The sequence below is a fragment of the Trichoderma harzianum genome (genome assembly GCF_003025095.1).
Source record: "Trichoderma harzianum CBS 226.95 unplaced genomic scaffold M431scaffold_2, whole genome shotgun sequence".
Lineage (NCBI taxonomy): Eukaryota > Fungi > Ascomycota > Sordariomycetes > Hypocreales > Hypocreaceae > Trichoderma > Trichoderma harzianum.
The window spans coordinates 2,810,047-2,832,170 of NW_020209250.1; the positions used below are offsets into that span (position 1 = coordinate 2,810,047).

General features: G+C 50.3%; 7 protein-coding genes and 1 non-coding gene across 8 annotated transcripts; 5 read left to right on the forward strand and 3 right to left on the reverse strand.

Annotated features, from left to right (window-relative positions):
* Positions 1 to 136: 136 nt before the first annotated feature.
* M431DRAFT_504404 (hypothetical protein) lies at positions 137 to 934 on the reverse strand. The gene is made up of 2 exons (XM_024918470.1): positions 462 to 934; positions 137 to 402 (listed from the first exon to the last, which is right to left on the reverse strand). The coding sequence occupies exons 1-2, from the start codon at positions 554 to 556 to the stop codon at positions 228 to 230; spliced, it is 270 nt and encodes an 89-aa protein (XP_024779155.1). The 5' UTR covers positions 557 to 934; the 3' UTR covers positions 137 to 227.
* Positions 935 to 3,193: 2,259 nt separating this feature from the next.
* On the forward strand, positions 3,194 to 6,195 carry M431DRAFT_478551 (hypothetical protein; the record flags this gene model as incomplete). The annotated part of the gene is made up of 3 exons (XM_024915686.1): positions 3,194 to 3,293; positions 3,370 to 5,123; positions 5,236 to 6,195. The coding sequence occupies 3 exons, from the start codon at positions 3,194 to 3,196 to the stop codon at positions 6,193 to 6,195; spliced, it is 2,814 nt and encodes a 937-aa protein (XP_024779156.1).
* Positions 6,196 to 6,786: 591 nt separating this feature from the next.
* On the reverse strand, positions 6,787 to 9,132 carry M431DRAFT_491076 (hypothetical protein; the record flags this gene model as incomplete). Its single annotated transcript, XM_024916869.1, has 3 exons — positions 6,787 to 6,972; positions 7,048 to 8,773; positions 8,834 to 9,132. The coding sequence occupies 3 exons, from the start codon at positions 9,130 to 9,132 to the stop codon at positions 6,787 to 6,789; spliced, it is 2,211 nt and encodes a 736-aa protein (XP_024779157.1).
* A 1,281-nt stretch (positions 9,133 to 10,413) lies between these two features.
* On the forward strand, positions 10,414 to 12,932 carry M431DRAFT_504407 (hypothetical protein). The gene is made up of 4 exons (XM_024918471.1): positions 10,414 to 11,231; positions 11,293 to 11,573; positions 11,645 to 11,891; positions 11,950 to 12,932. The coding sequence occupies exons 1-4, from the start codon at positions 10,761 to 10,763 to the stop codon at positions 12,652 to 12,654; spliced, it is 1,704 nt and encodes a 567-aa protein (XP_024779158.1). The 5' UTR covers positions 10,414 to 10,760; the 3' UTR covers positions 12,655 to 12,932.
* Positions 12,933 to 13,068: 136 nt separating this feature from the next.
* Positions 13,069 to 13,164, forward strand: M431DRAFT_t29. The gene has a single exon. It is a non-coding gene; the product is annotated as a tRNA-Val (tRNA).
* A 455-nt stretch (positions 13,165 to 13,619) lies between these two features.
* On the forward strand, positions 13,620 to 15,093 carry M431DRAFT_304879 (hypothetical protein). Its single transcript, XM_024914179.1, has 2 exons — positions 13,620 to 14,046; positions 14,223 to 15,093. Exons 1-2 carry the CDS (start codon positions 13,926 to 13,928, stop codon positions 14,801 to 14,803), a joined length of 702 nt encoding a protein of 233 aa, XP_024779159.1. The 5' UTR covers positions 13,620 to 13,925; the 3' UTR covers positions 14,804 to 15,093.
* Positions 15,094 to 16,160: 1,067 nt separating this feature from the next.
* On the forward strand, positions 16,161 to 17,925 carry M431DRAFT_107669 (glycoside hydrolase family 1 protein). The gene is made up of 2 exons (XM_024911655.1): positions 16,161 to 16,325; positions 16,405 to 17,925. The coding sequence occupies exons 1-2, from the start codon at positions 16,285 to 16,287 to the stop codon at positions 17,759 to 17,761; spliced, it is 1,398 nt and encodes a 465-aa protein (XP_024779160.1). The 5' UTR covers positions 16,161 to 16,284; the 3' UTR covers positions 17,762 to 17,925.
* Positions 17,926 to 18,111: 186 nt separating this feature from the next.
* Positions 18,112 to 21,901, reverse strand: M431DRAFT_2082 (hypothetical protein; the record flags this gene model as incomplete). The annotated part of the gene is made up of 6 exons (XM_024913420.1): positions 18,112 to 19,127; positions 19,182 to 19,337; positions 19,429 to 19,476; positions 19,562 to 19,621; positions 19,680 to 19,862; positions 19,924 to 21,901. 6 exons carry the CDS (start codon positions 21,899 to 21,901, stop codon positions 18,112 to 18,114), a joined length of 3,441 nt encoding a protein of 1,146 aa, XP_024779161.1.
* Positions 21,902 to 22,124: the final 223 nt, after the last annotated feature.

Genomic DNA, 22,124 nt, shown 5'->3' on the forward strand with positions numbered 1-22,124 from the left:
AATGGTAAATGAAACATGGTTATCTTCTCTTCATCTCTGCGTTAGACTCTTTCGTCAGAATCAGGCCACGAAAGGTCTCTCGACAAATCACCGTGTTCATCCATCACCCCAGTTGCACGTGGCTATATCAGAATGAACAAGCCATATCGAGTACCCCGGGGAATTGTTGGGTCTGGCATTTCATTGGGGAACATGGGCTGGATTCTGATTCTAGATTCTCATCATTACTAGACGTCATGAGATTGGAATGAACGACGTGTGCTTTTTGTATGCACATGACGGACAACAGATGCATGGTCGGTGTGCGGGCGGCGGGATGCTTGCAAGACATGCATGGTGCTGTGAGAGGCTTTGCAACGGTATATTGATATTAACTTGGTGCAACATGTGTGTTGGTGGCCGGTATGCTGTCTCGTGGGGGTGGGTTGTACAAACACTACGGGATGCTGATTTCGTTCTAGAACTTGGCCGGGTCGAATTGAATGGGAAATGCTATTGTCTTGGTGTAACGCCGGGCGCGCACGGAGGGCAGTGCTAATGAATCTTGCGTTTGCATTCTGATGCCGTGCGTTGCGTTATCTTACACAAACTGGGGTCATTTGTTTTATTTAGTTCTGTTGCAAAGCACGGCGCATGAATCGGAGGTTGCATCCGGCCGGGGAGGGACAACAAGAGAGGCCAATGGAAGAATGAAAAGTGAATAAAAGTGCCGCAAATGACATGCTCGCCCGGCTTTGATTTGGGGGATCGGCGATGGTGCATGAGGATCCCAAAGGACGGGGAGCAGTGACATCATTTAGATGCTGCCCAACGCTGCCCACTTTGTGGTGTTAGTAGAGGCAGATAGATGATGGTGATATCCTCAACATGGCTTAATTGGTTGATAGTGATTTTGGGGATGCTTCTTTTTTATGCGGGGAAGCAAATACTAGTGCTAGCAATGGGTCATGAATTCTGAAATGAATTTTTTACTGCATATTATGACCCTAAATGATCGATGCTGATGTTTCATGGATCTTCATTTGAGGCGTTTTTTTGCTTCTCTGCACCCCGGCTTTGCGGCATGGCCGTCGGGCGCTACGGGGGATTAATTGGTCGGGGAGAGGCGCTGCGAACGAGTCAAACTCCATTATAGCGGGAGGATTCGCTGTTCGGCGTTGGCTGACCTTGCTGATGTTTAGGGGGCTATTCCGAGGAGCTGGAGCATGCGTGGCGGATCAAATGTCCAATTGCCATCAAGACTAGCGGTGGTATCAGCAGATGGCCATTGGAGATACTGCGTATAACTGATACATCAATTGAACAAAATTGATGGGTTTCTTGTTAAACAGTACTACCAAATCTGCTGTCAATGCTGTAGACTTACGTGGGCAGCCTCCTATTGATACTCGATACCTCATGACAAGGGCATGGCCCACGTAATAGGAGGTACCAAACAGACGGAGCATGAGCTGAGAGAAGGCAGCAGCTCCGTCCTCTGTACTGTCCATCAAGATGGAAATTGAAGAGTGCTCGTACTTCTGTTATCGAGGTACCAGCCCCCTTGGTGGCATCCCACAGTAGTCGTCTAGCCTCCTCTTAGCAGCTACAGGTACCCAGGCAACCAGTGCCCCATGCACTGACGTATGTGGGGCCTCGTTCTTGCGTTCTGGGTCAGCGAAAGACCTGGGCTAAGCTTTCTGCTAAGCCTCTCCCGGAATAGGCCGTTTGACTGAGAGAAGGAACGGAAGACGCTGAAAAGTCGGCAGTAACAAGTCGCACGAGGCGCACGTCGTCGATTTTCTTTTGCCCCCCTTCCCTTTCCTGGTGAGAGAGGCTTTGACTTCAATCCCTCGTTTCTCTCCCAATCTCTCCCAATCTCTCCTCCTTCATCCCCCTGCTATCGAACCGAAACACTGCCAAACAGCGCCTCGAAACGGAACCATCTCGACCCTCTTAGACGGTGGCGCGTCTCGCACCGTCTGGCTGTGCTCCATTCTTGGCCCTCCGTCTTCCGTGCCACCAATCGCCGCCAAAGGGGCTTGGCATCTTGCCGCAGCCGCGGGACTCAACGAGGCCGGGATAATTGCATTGGCCGTTGCTTGCACCGTAACCCTGCATCTGAGCTCCGTCCACGCTGCATATTCGGGTGGTGGTGACACTACAAGTACCACAAGTCCGGCTGTTCAAGGGCCACACGCAATCCAGAGAGAGGGTGCCTTGCAACCACTGGCCTGCGCATCACATCAGCCCACGGGCCACGACAACGAGAAGGGGATCCCGGAACCCTGCTTTGGTCCCGACGTTTACAGCAATACTTATACGCCACCGTTCTCGTCCTTTTCTTAATTGCTTCACCGTCTTTTCCTGAGCTCGATTCTGCTCAGCTATCTGCAATTGCGCCTTGACGACAACCCCTCCAATTCCAACTTGCGCCATTGATCAAAGCGTCTGCAAACCAGTCGATAGGTTGCAGGCACGCCCGGCCAATTCGCAAGAGGACTCGCCAATTACGATCTTCCTCCTCGCCAATCTCCCCAGCAGTATCAGCGCCATCCTTGTCTTTTTTTTTCCTTCTCTGGCTACCATAAACCACGGTTACCTTGCAAGCATAAATCAGTCAGCGGTGTTACCTGCACTCCTGATAAGCTCGATATCAGGTCCAGGCCTCCTTGCTCCCCCTCCCGCTACTGGCTCGTAAAGTGTCAATCAGCACGCGCTATCCTTTGTCGCTTTTCTTCACCCATCTCAGCGATAGTGTCGACTCCTGCATCCGCATACCACTATCGGTACTCCTCTTTTTGACTCTTTCTGCTTCCCTTTCAGAGCGTCTGAAAGTCAGCTTCCCCTGGACCACGAGCTTTCCCCCCCTGACCAGACATGGTCTCCTCACGATAATCGCATCTCGCCGCCTGCATTGCTCTCGATCATGCCTTTTTGCGTTTTGTTGACTGTGAGGTCCTTCGATTGGACTCACGCCTAAAGAAACGCAATCCGAACCCCGACGATCGAGATTTTTCTGTCAAAGGAAAATTTGTCTTGCCAGCGACATCATCTTCGCGCTCGCACCTCCTTGTACTAATTTCATAATCTTATTATACTCTTGCGTCGCGTCCGCCTGGCGTATTTGAGATAAAACCTCGTTTTGCTCCTTGGGTGCCGCCTGCATCTACCCCTTGCAATACCTGGAGCCTCTGCTCCTCTCTTGGATAAAATGTTTGACGAGACTCGCGCCTTTATAGCGGCGCAGATCAAGGGTGCTAAGCCCGCTTTTGTATCAAAAACACCACATTTTAACTTTATCACCGTCCACTGTGAGTACTTCACTTACCCATTTCATCACCTTTACATCGCCTAGAGCGTTTCCATACTGACTGACGCGCGACTTAGATTTTTGGATTATTTTTGCAACATTACTATCTGCCATTCTCATCTATGCCGGCGGCAAAGGAGAGCTTCATTTTATTGATGCTCTCATGTTTGGTAGTGGTGCAAATACACAAGCTGGACTCAATCCCGTTGATCTAAACAACCTTAATGGATTCCAGCTGGCATGGATTTACACCTTTTCTTTATTCTCAAATCCCATCACGCTGCATACATGCGTTGTGTTCCTCAGGCTTTACTGGTTTGAGAAACGCTTCCAGCACTGGGTCCAGGAAGCCCGATTGCGCCGCCGAACTCTCAGCAAATCCAAATCCAAAGCACGAAATGATTTGAGCCAGGCCGAGAATGGCCTCGGCGTGAATGGAAGACATATTACTATTGTGCCGCGGGGTGAGAGGGCAAACAGAATCACCAATGATGGCATTCTTCTGGATAAGATAGAAGAGGCCGAGCCTAAACCGGTTGCGAACAGCGATGCAAGTGATACGACTACAGTGTCTGAAGACTTGCACAAGAGCGTTTCTCTTGATGATATTGACCCCCTAGAACAACCTCGTCAAACGGACACATCTCACGCAAGTTCGGGTGAAAATGGCTCTGCGCCTGGTCCTCAATCTGAAAACCACCCTTACCTCTCAACCGCCATCACATTTGCCGATACTGTTAAGAGGAGTGATGGCTTGGGAAGCGACCCTACCAAATTTCCTCAACGACGCCCCAATGCCGAACATATTGCCATCCTTGAGAGGCAGCGAAACCAGGACAATGAGGTTCTTCGCATTCCCGGGCCGCGGGAGACTGAGAGGGGTCTAGGACCTCGCCGTCTTGAAGAAGATGATCAACAAGAGGATGAGGATCGGCCAGTTGCTCGTCAGAGGACTATTGAGTTTCGTAACGACGAGCCTAGCGGCATCCACGGCCGACAGCCAACTATTACCATCGCTGAGCCTGAGCATCATAAGCGGGACGAGCTCAAAGATGATGCTGCAGCTGCTGGTAATGCCGTTGATAGCCTAAGGTTCCGAAGGCCGCGCTTTTTCAACAGATCACAAGACAAACTACACGAAGACGGCGAGGAACCCAGACACAACAGATCAAGGACCCCGCACCCACGCCCTGTACGAACCAAAACGATGGACACTATTCGCTCTGTCTTGACACGGGAGAAAGTAGATGACATGCCTTATCTTAGTTATACACCCACCATGGGACGTAACTCAAACTTCCTCGGCCTGACCCTGGAACAGCGAGAGGAGCTCGGTGGTATCGAATACCGAGCACTGAGAACTTTAGCCTTGGTGTTGATATTTTACTTTTGGATCTACCATATTCTGGGTGTCGTCTGTTTGCTTCCCTACATTCTCCACAACCAGCATTACGGAAACATTCTTGCTGCCGACGATATTGGTAGGACATGGTGGGCGTTTTGGACGTCCAACATGGCCTTTATGGATGTGGGATTCACCCTGACTCCCGACAGCATGAATTCATTTGCGACTTCCGAGTGGGTCTTGATGGCCATGTGGTTCTTCATCATTATTGGAAACACTGGTTTCCCCGTCATGTTGCGTTTTATGATCTGGGTCGCTTCTAAGCTTACGCCTCGAGGCACTGGCGTTTGGGAAGAGTTCAGATTTTTGCTCGACCATCCTCGTCGGTGCTTTACTTTGCTCTTTCCATCCAATGCCAATTGGTGGCTGTTCTGGATTCTCATTTTGCTTAACGTTATTGACCTGGTATTCTTTATTGTCCTCGATGTAGGTTCCCCCTTCCCTTTCCGCTCATTTTCAGCCTTCTCCCCCAAGTCTCTCTTTACCTTCTCGTCCACTTTTTTCTGCCTTAGCGACTGATGCTAACGACTTTCTCCAGCTCGGAGCCGAACCAATTACTGCTCTCCCGCTTAGGAACCGCGTTGTTATTGGCCTGTTCCAAGCTGCCTCAACCCGAACCGCTGGCTTCTCGGCAGTCAGCATGTCAGAACTTCACCCCGCTATGCCGGTTCTATATATGATAATGATGTATATATCCGTGTTTCCCATCGCCATTTCTATCCGACGAACCAACGTCTACGAGGAGAAGTCTCTGGGCGTGTATCGTGATCACGACGAGGACGCTGAAGAAGCAAGCGCTCTCGATTATGTGGGGACACATTTGCGACGTCAACTTTCTTTCGACTTGTGGTATGTCTTTTTGGGCTTCTTTCTTCTCGCCATCACCGAAGGCGGCAAGATTGTTGGAGGTCGGTTCGACTTGTTTGCTGTTCTTTTTGAGATCGTCAGTGCCTACGGAACCGTGGGCTTGAGTATTGGCGTACCGGGTGTCAATGCTTCTCTCTGTTCACAATTTTCCGTCATTGGCAAGCTGATCATCGTGGCCATGCAAATCCGTGGTCGCCATCGTGGTCTGCCATATGGCCTTGATCGTGCTGTCATTCTTCCGAGCGAAGCCCGCTTGAAAAAGGAACAGGAGGACTCCGAAGCCGCCCTCGCCCGGACAAATACTGCAGTATCTACTGGCGCTACCTCAGCTCTGCAGCGACAGGCGACTACGGGACGAAGCCGGAGCAGGAGTCGTGACAGGGCTAACGGCAGCCTGATAACACAATTGCTCCACCCGGGACCGGTCGTTCCTCCAGATCCATTCTTGCGACCAAGGGGAAGATCGGTGGAGGGACACCAGAGGAGCATGTCTGCGGACGTGACTGGCGCTTTGCCAGAACCCGCGGGCGCTCACTTACACCCCTCAATAGAGGAAGATGACGAATTGCACCAATTGTCGAGCAATGACTTCCCACACAAGCCAAGGCGGATAGAATCTTCTGCTTTTTAGAAGAATCCATGGAAATAAGACGGATTCGATCAACTTCGTTTCTTAATCGCCTAGGAGCGGTTCTGTTACTGCTGTATATATTTATTACGTTGTTTTGCATTTTCCACATGAAACAAGATTCCAAAGAGGGCTTGCGTAGAGCAAGTGGAATCCCCGAGTTGGCTGTGGGTGGCGACAACAGAAGCCCTCGTGGAGTTGGTTGGCTTACTGCGCCTGGTTCATGATTGGATTGTACCCGGAGTCGCTTTTGCGGGTTGGAGCACCACTTGGTTGCCAAGACTTTCGTGTCATAGCGGTCGATCGCATAATGTATTTATGATTGCAAAGAAGAAATATATGGGACTTTGCCAAGATCAGTCAGTTTATCATCTCGTTATTGACGCCTGTAAGACCTGATGCTCTCTATCCGTGTTGCCGTGTAATGAATGAAGCCACATGCTCCGCCACCTTTCCATCTACTTGCAGCTATTAAGTTAAAGGCAAAGAATGAAATGACGAGAAATTCTATCCAGAATGTGTCGAAAAATGTTTAAGAAGTTGGTGTAGATGAGATTACGAAGATTCCGTTCCGTCTCTACGCTGCCCATTTATTTACTTATCCTCAAAGGCGCCCATGTTCTTCAAGGCGCCAGCAAGGCGACGATAGTCCTTTAGCAGATCTAATACCTCACTGAGCCTCAGATCGCCCGGATTCTGAAGTTCCATGAACCGTTTATTGGGAGGGCTGATTTTGGGGATTTCTTTCGGTGGTAGGATGCCCGCGATGTCCGGGAATGCCTTCTCGCGATTCGTGTTAGTGTTCGTTGCATAACAAGTGAGAACAGTGGAGTGGGTTGGCTGCTAAAAGCTTACAGTTGCTAAATCTCCTCCATCAGTTGGCTTCACGCCGTCCTTTGCGTCTTTCGAGTCTTTGCTATCCTTGGTGGCGTCCTTTGCGTCCTTGGGAGGAGTGACCACGGGGGTGGACACACTTCGACCAAAGCCTCGGACTAGGCTGATGCCGGAGAGTCGGGCCATGGGGTTGAACGTGTTGCCCAAGTTTCGCATTTGGTCCAGCATGGCTGGCTGAGCTGGTGCAGGAGAGGCGGCTCCGGCTTTTGCGTCTTCTGCAGCAGCAAAGAGCACCTTTTTAGAGGAGCTTGCGCTGCGACCACTGCGGGCGCTGTCTGTGCTATGATCGCGACGGCCGCCAATTATGCTTAAAACACGATCATCCCGTCCATTCTGGGGTTTGGTTTGATCTGAATCTGTCGCTGCCGCTGCTAGGGAGATGGTAGCGTCTTCATCTTCAGGGGGTGGAGTGCTAACGAGCTTGCGAGCGTCGTCTAGGGTCTTTGGGACGGCAATGGGCTCCTTGGGGTCCTCTTGACGCTCCTTAAGCTTGCCGAGGAGGAAGCTGTAACTCTCACCCAGGCTGTTTGAGATGGTTTTGAGTCCTTGATCGGCTGTGGTAAAAACGGCATCACTGGCGGCACCAAATGCCTGGGTGGGTGTGTTAATCAGGTCGCTCAGTCTCCGGTTCTTGACGGTCGAAGCCGGCTTGAGGCTGGGCGATGATTCGGGCTTTGGAGCGGTGGCATTTTCAGTGTTGACTGCAGATGTACTCTGCGGCGAAGTTGTAAGTCCCTGAGAGTATGCTGGTGGAAATGTTTCTACTCTAGGAGTTACAGGTTGCCCTGGAGTCTTTACCGGCCCCGATGGACGCTCGTCTTCTCTCAATGTGGCAAGATCAACTGTTTGGAGGAAGCTGATGGCAGCCTCGAGATTTGTAAGGCAGTAAGCCTCTTCACCGGTCAGCTTTTGCTCCCATCGAAAGCTTTGGATGAAGTTGAGGTCGCTGATAACGTTGAGATGCTCAGGGGGGAGCGTGATGAGTGTGTAAATAAGCATTGGCATGATTTCATCCGCAGAGGCTGAAGGATGAAACTGGGCAAGTGTATCGACGATGCTCTTATGCGCGGCCTTGAGGCGATTTAGTTTGCCAAGAGGATATCTTGACTCGCCCATTCGAACCAAGTCTTTCCTGGCAGACTCAAGCTGGCCACGGATAACCTCTGTCCTTTCGGCCGTTGATTTTTCGGTTTGCGGTTCCACTTCAGCCAAGTCTATCCCGAGATCTGAAGGGCCAATGCCAACGAGGGACAAGGCGGCGGTCTTGGATCTAAGCTTTGCATCCTGAGCCTCATCTTGCGTACTCCTGTGGCGATAAATCCGGTCGTATATACCCTCGCATAACCTCCTTTCGACGGCCTCCTCGAGCAAGCTTCGTTTCGCCTCTAGAGCTTTCCTTGCCTTCTTTCGATTTGCTAGCTCTTCGGGTGTAATCATCTGCTGTTCAATCTCTGCCTTTGACTTGTCTTTTGAGCCTAGCGAGGCTGCTTTTGATCGAAAGCGGCTAGCGACGGAGGATGATGGCGGTGGAGGTTGGAAGATCTCACGGCTCTGGCGCGAGGCGAGGGCGCTAATATGAGTGCCAATATGAGAAGATGCTGTAGTATAGAATTCTTGAAAAAGCTGGGATAGCTTGGCGATATTCGGTGGAGTGGAATGAACTTTGGCAGAGAGTGATTCGACGAAGCTACAGAAGTCGGTCAGACAGGTAATAGGGTGAACTCGAGCGCTGCATCCATCTCCTCACCTATCGGTCAAGGTAATTAGCTCGATTGGGAGATCGTCAAGCTCAATGGATGCTCGCGTGATCTCAGGAGGCTCATCATTGTCGGAATTCTCGGCAGTGTCGAATGTGTCGGGAGCCCCGGCGTTGGCTCCGGCATCTCCATGCTTCTCGGAAGGCGACGGTGAGTGGAAAGTATGTGCTCTCTTGGGGGTTTCACGGCTGGCTGTAGAAGTCGTGCTTGTTTGATGTGAATAGGAGGAGAGTCTGTCTGGGCTTGGTCGAGCTGCGGGGGGAGTGTCGGTGGATTGCTGAGAAGCCATGAGCCTCTATACGAGTAATGAAGTCCTGATAGCACAATGGTGTAAGTCTTTGGCAGCTTAGAGGGGTGTATTCAAAGAAAGTAAAAACGAATGTATAAAGATAAGGTTATCAAGTGATGGCTGTTGTGGAGAGTGAAGGAGAGAGCTGTGGGATGAAGTAGCGGTTGAGGTACCCAGGGGCTCGATGGGGTTTCACAAGTGTACCACAGATGAACTATACATACTTGATATGTCTAGAGTAGCACCAGCTGTACAGAAAGTAGCGTAATGTAGATGCCCTAGCATAAGGGATGCAATGGGGAGAGGCCGGGAGAGGAGAAGCTGTCGAGTTGGAGTAGTTGGGCGGTGGATTCGTAGATAAGGTTACGATGGCTGAAGAGCGGCCGACAGGGTGTGAACGAGGGGCTGCAGATGGACCGGCTCTGCGGTGGAAGGAAGAGGGAAGATGCCGGTATTTGGTGCCTGGAAAGATGCAAAACAAGGCCGCGACGAGATGCAATGCAACACAGACGAAGTTGTACTTGGGACGAATGGGATGACGAAGCTTTGAGATGATTTTGGAGTTGGAGTCTTGAAGCTCAGATCCGGCGCGCCACCAAAAGCTGTATCAGTTACAGTAGCGGGCGGGCGCCCCACTTGTTGTTATCGGGCTTATCGATATGCCGCAGGCAGCATTGTCACATTGTCACTGCAGTGGTAATGCTGATGCTTATGCTTACAGCATGCTCAATTTATCTTCTGTCCTCTTATCTCTTGCTGAGGGATAGAAGAGACAATGTCTCAAGAGAAGGGAGGAAAAAAAAGGAGAAAAAGAAGAAGCAAGACTGATACCTTGGGTTGTATCCATAATGGATTTTCGTTTGCATCCAAGCAGTAAAGGATCAGCGCAAGATTGGCCGCTAAAATCTCCAAAAGCCACTGTACGCAAACACTCAATTAGCACCGTCGTCATTCTCTCTCATCTCGAGCCGGGCTGTATTACACCCGATTGCCTCGTGCACGCACACTGTACTACCTTACTCCGTAATATTAGTGCTCTATTACCTTGGTACGACTACGGGATAGAGTATACCTTATCCAGGATATTAGTAGATGAAAATGAAGGGATTGAAGAAAGAAAATGCTAGTCAATGGCTCAACTGTGTGTGATCCAATACCTCGGCAACACTAAATCATCATCTACTCCGTTCCGCACTCCGTATCTACTCCGTATACTAACGTGCCCAAGCCCAAAGATGCCGAAGAAATGCGGAGGAGTCCCCAGATTTCCCCCCACGGCTCCACGAACAAGCCTGGTCCCTCGATAGTAGTCAATGTATTAGCCGTGCCGTCCCGCGAGTCGCATCGCAACACAACTGAGCCGCGCTTTAAACCGAGGGCAAGCTGCGACTGTCTTAAAGAGGCTCGAGCTGGGATCTCTGTTGCCTCTTCTCTTCTTCTTTTCTTTAAGAAAACCACCCCATTGCCACGGCCATACACCGGTTTCTTGTTCCTTTGCATTCCCTACTTCTCCTCCGCGTTTCTCTCCTTGTTTCTCGCTCTCTCTATTTTGCAATCTACTCTTTTTATTCTAATCTCTCTTGATCCGAGGTCGGGGCCTCTCTCCGTCTCCCTTCACCATCGCCATCATGTCCGGGCCACCGTCTCGCATCCGCTCAATTCTCGGCCATCTCATTCCTCACCAAACTCCGCCTCCTCACATTCACCATCTGTCGCCAACATTCTTCCTCGAGCGCGCTGCATCCATTGAGCCGAATGCCGAGGCAATCTATCACATCACCTCCAACGGCGCCATCTTGCACCGCACCTACCAGGAATTCGCCGATCGCGCCAGAGGCCTGGCCTATTATCTGAAAAAGCACGGCTTCAAGCGCGTTGGCATTCTCGCGCCCAACACGCCGGCGTTTCTTGAGGCCATCTACGGCATCCCGGCGGCTGGTGCAGTGATTGCGCCCGCGAACTACAGGCTGAAGCCGGACGACATTGCCTACATCTTTGAGTTTGCAGAGGTCGACAGCATCATTGTCGATCACGAGTTTGTCCATATGTTGGATCAGTTCAAGGAGAAACACCCCAAGGTTCCTTTAATTATTGATTCGGTACGATTGATTACTTCGCTGGGATTGTGTTTGAAGGCCAACTGACAAATCTTGGATTCAGGATACCGACGCCACAGAAGGCCAGCTCTGCGGACCTTTCGACGAAGCCGTGTTGGAGGGACTCAACTATGATCGCGCTACGGGCAATGCAGGATGGGCTGGTCTCCATGCGCATGCTACCAATGAGGATGATATGATTGCCATTCCTTTTACCTCTGGCACCACCTCCCGGCCCAAAGGAGTCGTCTTCACTAACCGAGGTTCATATCTTGCTGCTATGGGCAACATCATTGAGTCTGGACTTAATCAAGGCCGTTGCAAGTACCTGTGGACGCTACCTATGTAAGCAATCCCACTTGCTGCAGATGCTACCGTCATTGAATATAGATTGCTAACGATGATTTCTTCACCAGGTTCCACGCCATTGGATGGACTTTCCCATGGGCTGTTGTGGCGGTGCGCGGCTTGAATGTCTGCCTGCGAAAGATTGACTACCCACTCATCTGGAAGCTCTTGAAAGAGCAAGGCATTACTCATTTCAACGCGGCTCCCACAGTCAACACTCTCTTGGTAGCAGCAAAGGAGGCCGAAAGACTCCCCCACGAAGTCCGAGTAACGGTTGCAGCTAGCCCGCCAAGTGGCCATCTCTTTGAGCAAATGGCAAGTATACCGGAAATTTTTGCAAGTCATTAAATAGTGGCTAACCTGGATTTTGTAGACCAACCTTAATCTCATTCCTGTTCATGTTTATGGAATGACAGAGACTTATGGGCCTCTCACAAAATGCTACGTCATGCCAGAATGGGATGATCTTCCACCGCAGGAGAAGTACGCCAAAATGGCTCGCCAGGGACACGGCTTCATCACCAGTCTTCCCATCCGGATTGTCAAGCAAGATCAGCCCGGCGGAGTCCTGGTAGACGTGGAAAAGAACGGGCAAGAGATTGGCGAAATCGTCTTCTTTGGAAACATTTGTGCCAAGGAATACTACAAAGATCCCGAGGCCACACGAAAGCTCTTCGAGGGAGGCGGCCTGCACTCGGGTGATTTAGCAGTATGGCATCCAGACGGAAGTGCTCAAATCCTGGACCGTGCCAAGGATATAATCATCTCTGGTGGTGAGAACATCTCCTCGGTGGCTCTGGAGAGCATGCTGGTTGAGCATCCCGACATTCTCGAAGCCGGTGTGGTATCGGTTCCAGACTCTCACTGGGGTGAGCGACCCAAGGCATATGTCACAGTCAAGGAGGGTAAGAGCCTGCTTGGGGAAGATGTGATCAACTGGGCCAAGCACCAGAGCAACATTAGCAAGTTCATGGTGCCCAGAGAAGTCGAGGTGGTCAAGGAGCTGCCCAAGACGAGCACGGGCAAGATTAAGAAGAATGACCTTCGGCAATGGGCCAAGACTGGGCGTAAGGAGTAAAAGAGGAGGCAATGGGCAAATAGCGAGGGTTTTGGGACTTTGTTTGGATTGTAGAGCGTCTTGACTTGTTTATCATTTTGGTGGATTAAGATGGATTAAGATGAATTAAGAAGATAGACGTCTTGGTTAACGACCGGAATTCATGTGCTTGGAAAGCACTGGATACATGTATGCAGAATAGATATGTACCTAAACTCTGCCTGTTTGGATGCTGATTGATCTAGAATTTTCGGCAAGAATCTAAGTTGCATCTAACCTGTTCAAAAGCACAATTCTTGGTCCTCACCATCGTATTCTACTTCTAGATATGGTACCTGGTATTTACAAGTGGTATGTCCGATATGCTGTTGGGAACCATCAACATACGACTGCTAGCTTTATAGTCTGGATACTGAAAGCCCTTCGACGCGAAAAGGTCGAGTCGTATAACGGTTAGTACAGTCGCTTCACATGTTCGAATCGAGGATGCGGAGCGCGCGACAGACCCGGGTTCGACTCCCGGCTCGACTACGCTTTTTGCCGGAGCGGATATTGTTTTTGGCTGTTGAGCCACGAAGAAGAGGCTGTTGTCGTGATGTCCATGTTGGAGCTGTGATGGGGTGAACAGACATTGAACGAGTGATTGCTTGTTTTCTTTCAAGGTGGCAACTCTGAATCATGTCTGTCTTACTAACATAAGGTGTGGCTGATAGTTCTGCAATGGATCTTTAGCTTTGAGCCACAAGCTACCTCGTTGCCTCTATCAGCTGTTACCTAACTGTGTGCATTAAAGCATTCCTGCGAGCTGCATTGATGAATTGACATCATTTCACTTCTACATCATCCTTACTTACTTCAATCCATCCTTCACTATTGGCTATACGTTGCATGTAAAGAGCAACCCCGATCGATTCAACTCCCTGGACAATCATTGCCTCTCTGGAAATCGAGCTCCAGTGGGGTCCAGTCTGTTGGTTCTAGAAATTCCAACGGCGCAGTGGAACGATCCAGCACCATCGAGAGCTTCTGCACCCAAGCTTTTTAGCGCACAGACACCTAAAACCCCCCAATCACAGCATCCATCGATTCAATTCATTCATCCATCCGTCATCCCATCGACCAAAGGCTGCTGCTGTTGTTTTTGCTTCATCCCGCCCGCGATTATTTATTTCTGCATTCACTCCACCTTCTCGACAACGGCGGTCAACTGCCCTTCAAACGCCTTTTATTGATCATCTTCATTTGCAATCTATTTTCAACTTCTTTCCTCTGTTTGCAGGCCTCAATTCATCATGAGCGGGTCGCGGCCACTGCGGGGCGGGTGCCAATGCGGCCGGAATCGTTACATCATCGTCATCCCAGAGAATGGCATCAAGGACGCTCAGGTCCTGTTTAACACTGAGCCACAGCATCGTAAGTATTTGGCCTGGTTTGCAGTGGTTAATTGATTGCTACAAAGTTTTGCTTTTACGGGGTTCGATTCGCTACGAATTGGAATTCCATGGGGTCGATTGATAGTCCGGGTGGTTTGTTGTTTGTTTACTTGTTTTGAATCCCGAAGCTGACAATCCTGGTGCAACCGCGCGCAGAGATCCCTCTCGCAACACCTCTAGCAGCGTACATTCGTGTGCCGCTATCATGGTACCACAGCTCTACGTACGCCTTCTTCCCAGATGAAACGCACACCATGATCCGCAAGGTCTACTCGCATCCAAGCCAAGACTACTCCAAACGGCATTTCTGCGGCTTCTGCGGGACGCCCTTGTCGTATTGGTCCGAGGAGCCTCGCAGCGAGGCCGAGTACATCAACCTCACCCTGGGAAGTCTGCTTCGGGAAGACATTCGAGACTTGGAGGACATGGGCCTGATTCCCGAAGACGAAGAGTCGCCGCCTAGAACTGAAACTACCCCAGCGGTGCCGACGAGAAGAACCGCCCTCCAGCAGTCGTTTGGCGTGCCGTGGTTCGACGGGCTGATTGAGGGCTCGCGGCTAGGAAGCATGCGCAGGAGCTATGGCGCTACGCGATCGCGCGATGGGCAGACGAGCATCGAATGGGACATTGTCGAGTATTCGGAGAATGGCGGCGGAGAAATGGAAGTGGAAGAGGATGAGCCTGCCGGGGCAGTGTCGACGCAGCAGCTGGGCAAAAGGAAGCTCAGAGATCATTAGTCTGGATAGGATTTATGCTCGGTACAAAGTCTGTTGTATAGGCGGTTGATAAGGGAAAAGCGATGGGACCTGGTTTAGGGCATGGCATGGCATAGCCCGGCCTGTTGCGTGTATATGAGCTGTCGCTTACGGCTGCTCCCTTCTTTTTTTTCTTTCTCGGTAAGGCGTTTATTGTTTTGTTCTTTTGTTTTTGGCTCGGACAGTGGCCGGCCGGGGTGTTTCACCTTTAGGCGTATCTCATGTCGGCGACAAGACAGAGGCTATATAGACACGAATGGGATGAGGCAAGTCTTTGTAGTACTGAGCAGCCGTGGTTTATTTACCCACCATCTATCGACCTACCTATGTAGGTATATGTAGCCTAGCAAGATGCCGCCCGTTATGCATATAATATACGGAGGACCAGTAGGGTCAATACTTTTCAATAGTTTGCAGGACGAACGAATTATGCCACCGTAGCCGGAATGCAGGTTGCTTACACTTGTGCTTGAACATGCAACATTCCCACGTGGGCTGTCGGCTGAATCTATCCGTCGGGGCCTGTGAGCAATGTATCCATCACAAATAGCCAGATCATCCATCAAGTGACTTGACTATCACTATCCCGAGTTCCCCGATGGGCATCTCTGTCCGTTCTCACCCCATCGAAATCCTTCCCCCCCCAATCAATATCACCACTAGCAAAGCACATAGCTTCAAAACTCACCACATTTCTTTTGTCGGCCCGCTGCCACCACTTCGGACAATCACCCACCGGCCTAGGCTGCTTGGAGCCCGCCGGATCGCCATCCTCCGCGGCGCCAGCTTCCCCATTGAGGCCGACTAGCCCTGCCTTGTGACTTGTTTGTCGTCGGTCAAGATGGCTAGCTGCCGTTGCAAGGCTACGTTGCGAGGTGACCATTTTTTTCGGTATCCCCGCCTATTTTGCTTTTTGTTGGTTGGCCTCTCAACTCTGTTCTCTCGCTGTACAGTCCATATCTTGCACTGCATTTTAGACTACGGGGCCCCATAGACTACCAAAGGTAATACGGGGTTTATACGGGGTCTATCCAGCAAACTAATCCATGTTAAACAGGCACCAGACCAGACCAGACCAGACCAGACCCTTGCTTTTTCTCACGGCCTCCATCGTTGGATAAAATACCCACGGCCAAGCAAGCGGTTGGCTAAATGCGCAGGTACCCAGACAAGACGCAGCGCCATCCAAAGTTTCCGGGAAAATGCAGCGTCTCGCATGATGCGGGCTTTGTATTTCTCCATGTTTATTTTCCGACGTCAAGGTGTGAGGGGGGGGATCGTTAGTGTGTATATATATCCGGGGGACCAAACGCTATTTCTCGCCGTTTCTAGCTTTGCATGAACTTGCAAGTGGTGTTGTGAGTGAGTGAGTGAAGTGTGTCTTATTCATCTCTTGATTACTATATAGTATAGTATTTTTTATATCTTTACAGCTGAAGAAAGAGAGAAACAAAGTTGTGACAATGTTGCCCAAGGACTTTCAGTGGGGTTTTGCGACGGCTGCGTAAGTCTTCATCTTGTCTTGTCTCGTCTCACCTCATTCATCCCTGCAACATACAACTTACACACAAACCCTCCAACAGCTACCAGATTGAAGGCGCCATCGACAAAGACGGCCGAGGCCCCAGCATCTGGGACACCTTTTGCGCCATCCCCGGCAAGATTGCCGATGGAACCTCCGGCGTCACGGCCTGCGACTCGTACAACCGCACCGCCGAAGATATTGCGCTACTCAAGTCGCTTGGAGCAAAGTCGTACCGCTTCTCCATCTCCTGGTCCCGAATCATCCCCAAGGGCGGCCGCGACGACCCTGTGAATCAGCTGGGAATCGACCATTATGCACAGTTTGTCGACGACCTGCTGGAGGCGGGCATCACGCCCTTCATCACGCTGTTCCACTGGGATCTGCCCGAGGAGCTGCATCAGCGATATGGTGGCTTGTTGAACCGCACCGAGTTCCCGCTGGATTTCGAAAACTATGCGCGCGTCATGTTCAAGGCATTGCCCAAGGTGAGGAACTGGATCACCTTCAACGAGCCGCTGTGCTCTGCCATCCCCGGTTACGGCTCTGGCACTTTTGCCCCTGGCCGCCAGAGCACCACCGAGCCTTGGATCGTTGGCCACAACCTTCTTGTCGCCCACGGCCGTGCTGTCAAGGTGTACCGCGACGAGTTCAAGGACCTCAACGATGGCCAGATCGGCATCGTCCTCAATGGCGACTTTACCTATCCCTGGGACTCGTCTGATCCCCTCGACAGAGAGGCCGCCGAGAGGCGATTGGAGTTCTTCACGGCGTGGTATGCGGATCCCATCTACCTGGGCGACTACCCTGCCTCTATGCGCAAGCAGCTGGGCGACCGCCTGCCAGAGTTTACGCCCGAGGAGAAGGCCTTTGTCCTTGGCTCCAACGACTTCTACGGCATGAACCACTACACGTCCAACTACATCCGACACCGCACCTCGCCTGCCACCGCGGACGACACTGTTGGCAACGTCGATGTCTTGTTCTACAACAAGGAGGGCCAGTGCATCGGCCCAGAGACGGAATCCTCGTGGCTTCGTCCTTGTCCCGCTGGCTTCCGCGATTTCCTCGTGTGGATCAGCAAGCGTTACAACTACCCCAAGATCTACGTCACCGAGAACGGCACGAGTCTCAAGGGGGAGAACGACCTGCCCAAGGAGAAGATTCTGGAGGATGATTTCCGCGTCAACTACTACAACGAGTATATCCGCGCCATGTTCACCGCCGCGACGCTAGACGGAGTGAACGTCAAGGGATACTTTGCCTGGTCGCTGATGGACAACTTTGAGTGGGCTGATGGCTACGTGACAAGATTTGGTGTGACTTATGTGGATTACGAGAATGGACAGCAGCGATTCCCGAAGAAGAGCGCGAAGAGCTTGAAGCCTTTGTTTGACGAGTTGATTGCGAAGGAGTAAGCGGGTGTTGATACCTTTGACATTTTTGTGCTGGGATGCAAATATGAATTCACGATGGAAAGGATATGAACCAGAAAGAACTGAAACATGACAAATCTGGATTGCTCAGGGAATTGGTATATAATGAGTAAAAAATAGAAAATACAAAAAAAGAACTATAGTCCTATATAAATAGGATTGGAGCTGGAGTGACACAGCTGGGAGGCATCTTGCCCTGGCTTTCTCGATACTTCTCCCGTAGAGTAGGTATGTGAATTGGCATTGATACGCAGGTTTCACAGTATTATCCTTCACAAAGAAAGGGATCTTGATCTCTCAACTGCTAGCATTCATTATTCATTATCTAATGGCTACGATTGTGCTACTGGAGAGGCCCCCTCGTTACTTCTCCCCACAGCCTGAGAAGGCATCATGTTCTGCATCATTGGCCAGGCCCCGTTCCCATTCCCATTGGGCCAATTCTGACCAGACATCTGTTGTCCAGGATTGAACATCGCCTGTTGGTTACCCATCATGAAGGCTTGCTGGGGATGACTCTGGCCCTGTGCAAATTGTTGGGGCATCCAATACATGCCCTGTGGACCATTGGCCATAATGTATGAGCCTTGAGCCGGCATCATATTAGGAGGTGCTGCTGATTCGGCGGTTGAAGAAGGTGTTGCGATTCCCGTGGAGACGGGGATATGGCCTGTATTCGGGACTGCACCGGCCATCATGGGAGGCATTCCAGTCATCGGTGGAACCATACCGCTAATTGCTGAAGGAGGTATAGCTGGCTGAGTTCCTTTGGTAGGACCATAGATGGCCTCATCATCACTCGTGTCAGTCGTATCATCATCATCGTCTTCATCCTTCTTAGCCGCCTTGGGATGTTTCGCTCGGAGTCTCATATTCTTGGCGACTTCGTCCGCACTGAACCCATATATACTCTTAAGATAGCGCATAAACTCAAGATACGCATCCGAAACAATCTGAACATGATGATGCGTCAGTTCCACCTGCGTGGCATGAGCATCACCACCTCCAGAAGCAGTTTGGGCGTCGAATTCTGCCATGGCCAGGGCGGTTTGGCAAGCGTTTCGGATTTGGCGGCCGTTCCAACGCATGTTTTCGTGCTTCTTCCAGTATGCGGTGGCGTATTTGAGGATGTCCTTTTCGTTGATGTTGATGATGCGGCCTTTGTCTTCGAAGCGTTTTTTGATGATGCGTAGGTTGAGGCGGAAGATTTCGCGTGTGGATGTTTTGTCGAGGGGTGGGTAGTAGAGGCTGATGTGTATTCGGGATGTAAAGGCTTCGTCGAAGTCGCCGATTCGATTCGTGGTGAGGAAGAGGATACCGGCGTAGTATTCCAAGACTCGGAGAAAAACTGCGTGCCAAATTAGGTACTATTTCTTTTGTATATATACTGAGGGAAACTTACCTGCAACGAGTCCATTTCGAACAAAGTTCTTTGGAGAGCGCTGGGCAAGGAAAACATCTGCTTCGTCTAGGAGAAGAATGCATCCCCATCTATTGGCAAGACTAAAGTTTCTCTCCAGGGCTGCTTCTACTTCACTAGCAGTAGCACCAAGATCACCTATATGAGGGGGGTTATATACGTCAACAACTGTCTCTCATCCGAATACATCTTGCATACGGAGATAAAGAAAAGAATATGGAACTCGTACCACATGTGATTTGGAACAAAGGCTTGTTGAAACGCTCAGCCACACCCTCTATAACGGCCATCGAATTAGTATATGCACACATTAAAATAGGCTGAGTTAATGTTTAGGTTGCCATTATAAGTGTTATACTTACCTGCAGTAGTCGTCTTACCCACTCCAGGGGAGCCGTGTAGAAGAAGAATGAGACCCTTTCCTATATCAAGAGTCAGCAAGTTCTGTAAGTAGATCATACTGGCGGAACACCAAACAACCTTTTCCTCGAATAATGTCGACTTCTTCATTGTCACTAACTCGGGCCTCCTTATTTCGAAAGTGTTGGTCAACTAAACAGTAGACTATATCCTTATGCTGCTTGGGAAGCACCAGTTGGTCAAAAGCCGTCTGTTCTTTAGAGCCCTCGCTGACAGGACTCAAATACTTGAGATCGAGTTTTGCTATTAGTCGCATCTAGTTAGTAAACATTTCTGTATCTGCTTCGTAGTGAGATGCACATACCCCATTTGCGGCTTCGCAAGACAAAGCCAAAGACTCGATACGACATGATGACCAAGTCATCATTCGTCAGAGAATTCTTGGAAGCCGTAATCTCCTTCAAAGAACGGGGGTAGATGGCTACCGATGGTTCGTCATTGGGCTCATCAGGGCCAGGCATCAAACTCGCGATATAGTTTTCGTTCCTCGTCTTGTCAACGTAATTGTCATTGTAGATGTATTCGCCTGCACAACAGGCAGCTGAACAGCTCTCCTCTTCAGATGAGCTTGATCCTCCCAAATCCTTTCCAATAAGAGATTCGATCTCGGGCTGCCACCCGCTTGACTGTGTTGCAGCAAAGGCCTCTGCGAAATCAACCATGACTTGGCTATCCACTTCGTCTCGTGCCTCCAAGGTGAACCCATTGTAGTGCATGTGCTTCACGCTCGCCACGTCAATAAACATCTTGCCGCGGTCGATGAGCTCTTGTTGGAAAGTAGCCTTGGAATCCTCCTTTGCGGAGTCATCGCGGCTCTGGTAGTTTGAAGTAGGGCTATCTGCAAATCGGATGGGATACACTTCGAGGGATGTAATCGCCTTCTCGCCATCGAATTTTGAAATGACGAATGACTTCGATACTGGACCGAGCTGTTTTCCGTCAAAGTCGATGTAAACGCAAAAGAGAGTGATATGGGCTGCTGGTTCGCTCTCGTCTTTTCTCCAGGCTCGCCAGGGAGGAGTGACTTTATGTCCCGTGCTGGTGATGCTTATAACTCGGTAAGCTTGTCGTCGGCCCTGTGCTACGACATCGTCTCCTGGTTTGAAAAGATACCACAGGTGGTTGAAGGAAATGGTGCGAGGCTGAGTCTCTGATAGATAATCTATCTTGGCCTGGATCGTGTTATCCATAAAGTCGATGAGGCAGCACATGTGTTGGTATGCCGTCAGCGAATTTGTAAACTCATCATCCTCGCCTGTCTCATTGCCTTCAGCGCCGGATTTTGTTTCCTCCTGGTCCTCTGAGGGTTTTGGTTGCTCCAGTAAAACTTCACCGTTGCCGAATTTCTCTTTCAGTTGTGCGAATTTCTCACGAATTTCCTGGTTGTAGTAGACGAGTGCTCGGAAAGGTCGAATCATGACAAGAGCGCTGTTCATGCGATAATCTTTGGCTTTGTTCTTAAAGATGTTGTTGAATATCTTTATGATGCTCTGTGATCTGATTCGAATTCGCTCTGGCACAAGTTGTTTGCCTCGGGTAACATTGTTGGCGATGTCAGCCCATGACGAGACCTTTTGCTCTTTTCCGCCTCCGGTTATTGCTGGGTTCTGCGATTTTTCGGCGTAGCGCATGAACCAGGGATTGTTATAGCCGTCGTAAGTGATCGAAGGCTCTTCCGTGAGGACTTCAATGATGAAATGATCTCTGTTTTGGTCTCCATGATGACCCTGGAATTTAAAACTGCTCCAATCCATTGGACTCACTTCCACCTGCACTACATTCGGCATGGCCTTATCCGGATCGTCTTCAGCATCTGAATCCTCTGTTTTGATTCCGTTAACCTCTTCCAATGTCGGAATGTGCGCTCCAGGCCGTGCATCTTGTAGCTGAGTTTTCAACACGTCGAAATATGTTGCCCATTCCATTTCTTTCTTGGTCATTGTCTCCTTGGTCTTTTCTTCCTCTTCGATATCCCGAAGCTTTGTCCTTAGGCTTCTCAATTTACGCCAAGAATTATACGAAGTGTTGCCTTTATTAATGAGGGTTTCTGTCCTCTCTTGCATCAGTGTTAGTGAAGATAGAAGGCCGGGGCCCTCTTCGCTTGCGATTTTCTCGACGAATCCCAGCATTTGCTTTTCGAGTCGCTCCCTATCGCGTTTCTCACGCTTGGCATCTTCTTCTACAGTATTGAGTCTTTGTTGCAGTTTGAGCAATAACTGTTCCATGTTTCCTTGGTGCCCATTAGCCTGACCAGTGGCATGTGTGCCTGGGCTTTCTGCCATGGTGACGCTTGGGGGTACTGCTGCGCCCTGATTTAATTCAGTGTTTTTCGCAACATCAGCCGAGGAAGCCTCCATGGCAAGTAATTGTCGAGAAAGATGGTATTTGTGTAGATCTAATAACATGAAATAAATGTAAAGTAATTAAATGAGTTTCGAAACGCCGCGGAAGAGAACGCGATATCCTTGCTATAGTGTGTCTTTCCTCCTAGGCAAGGTACCTCTA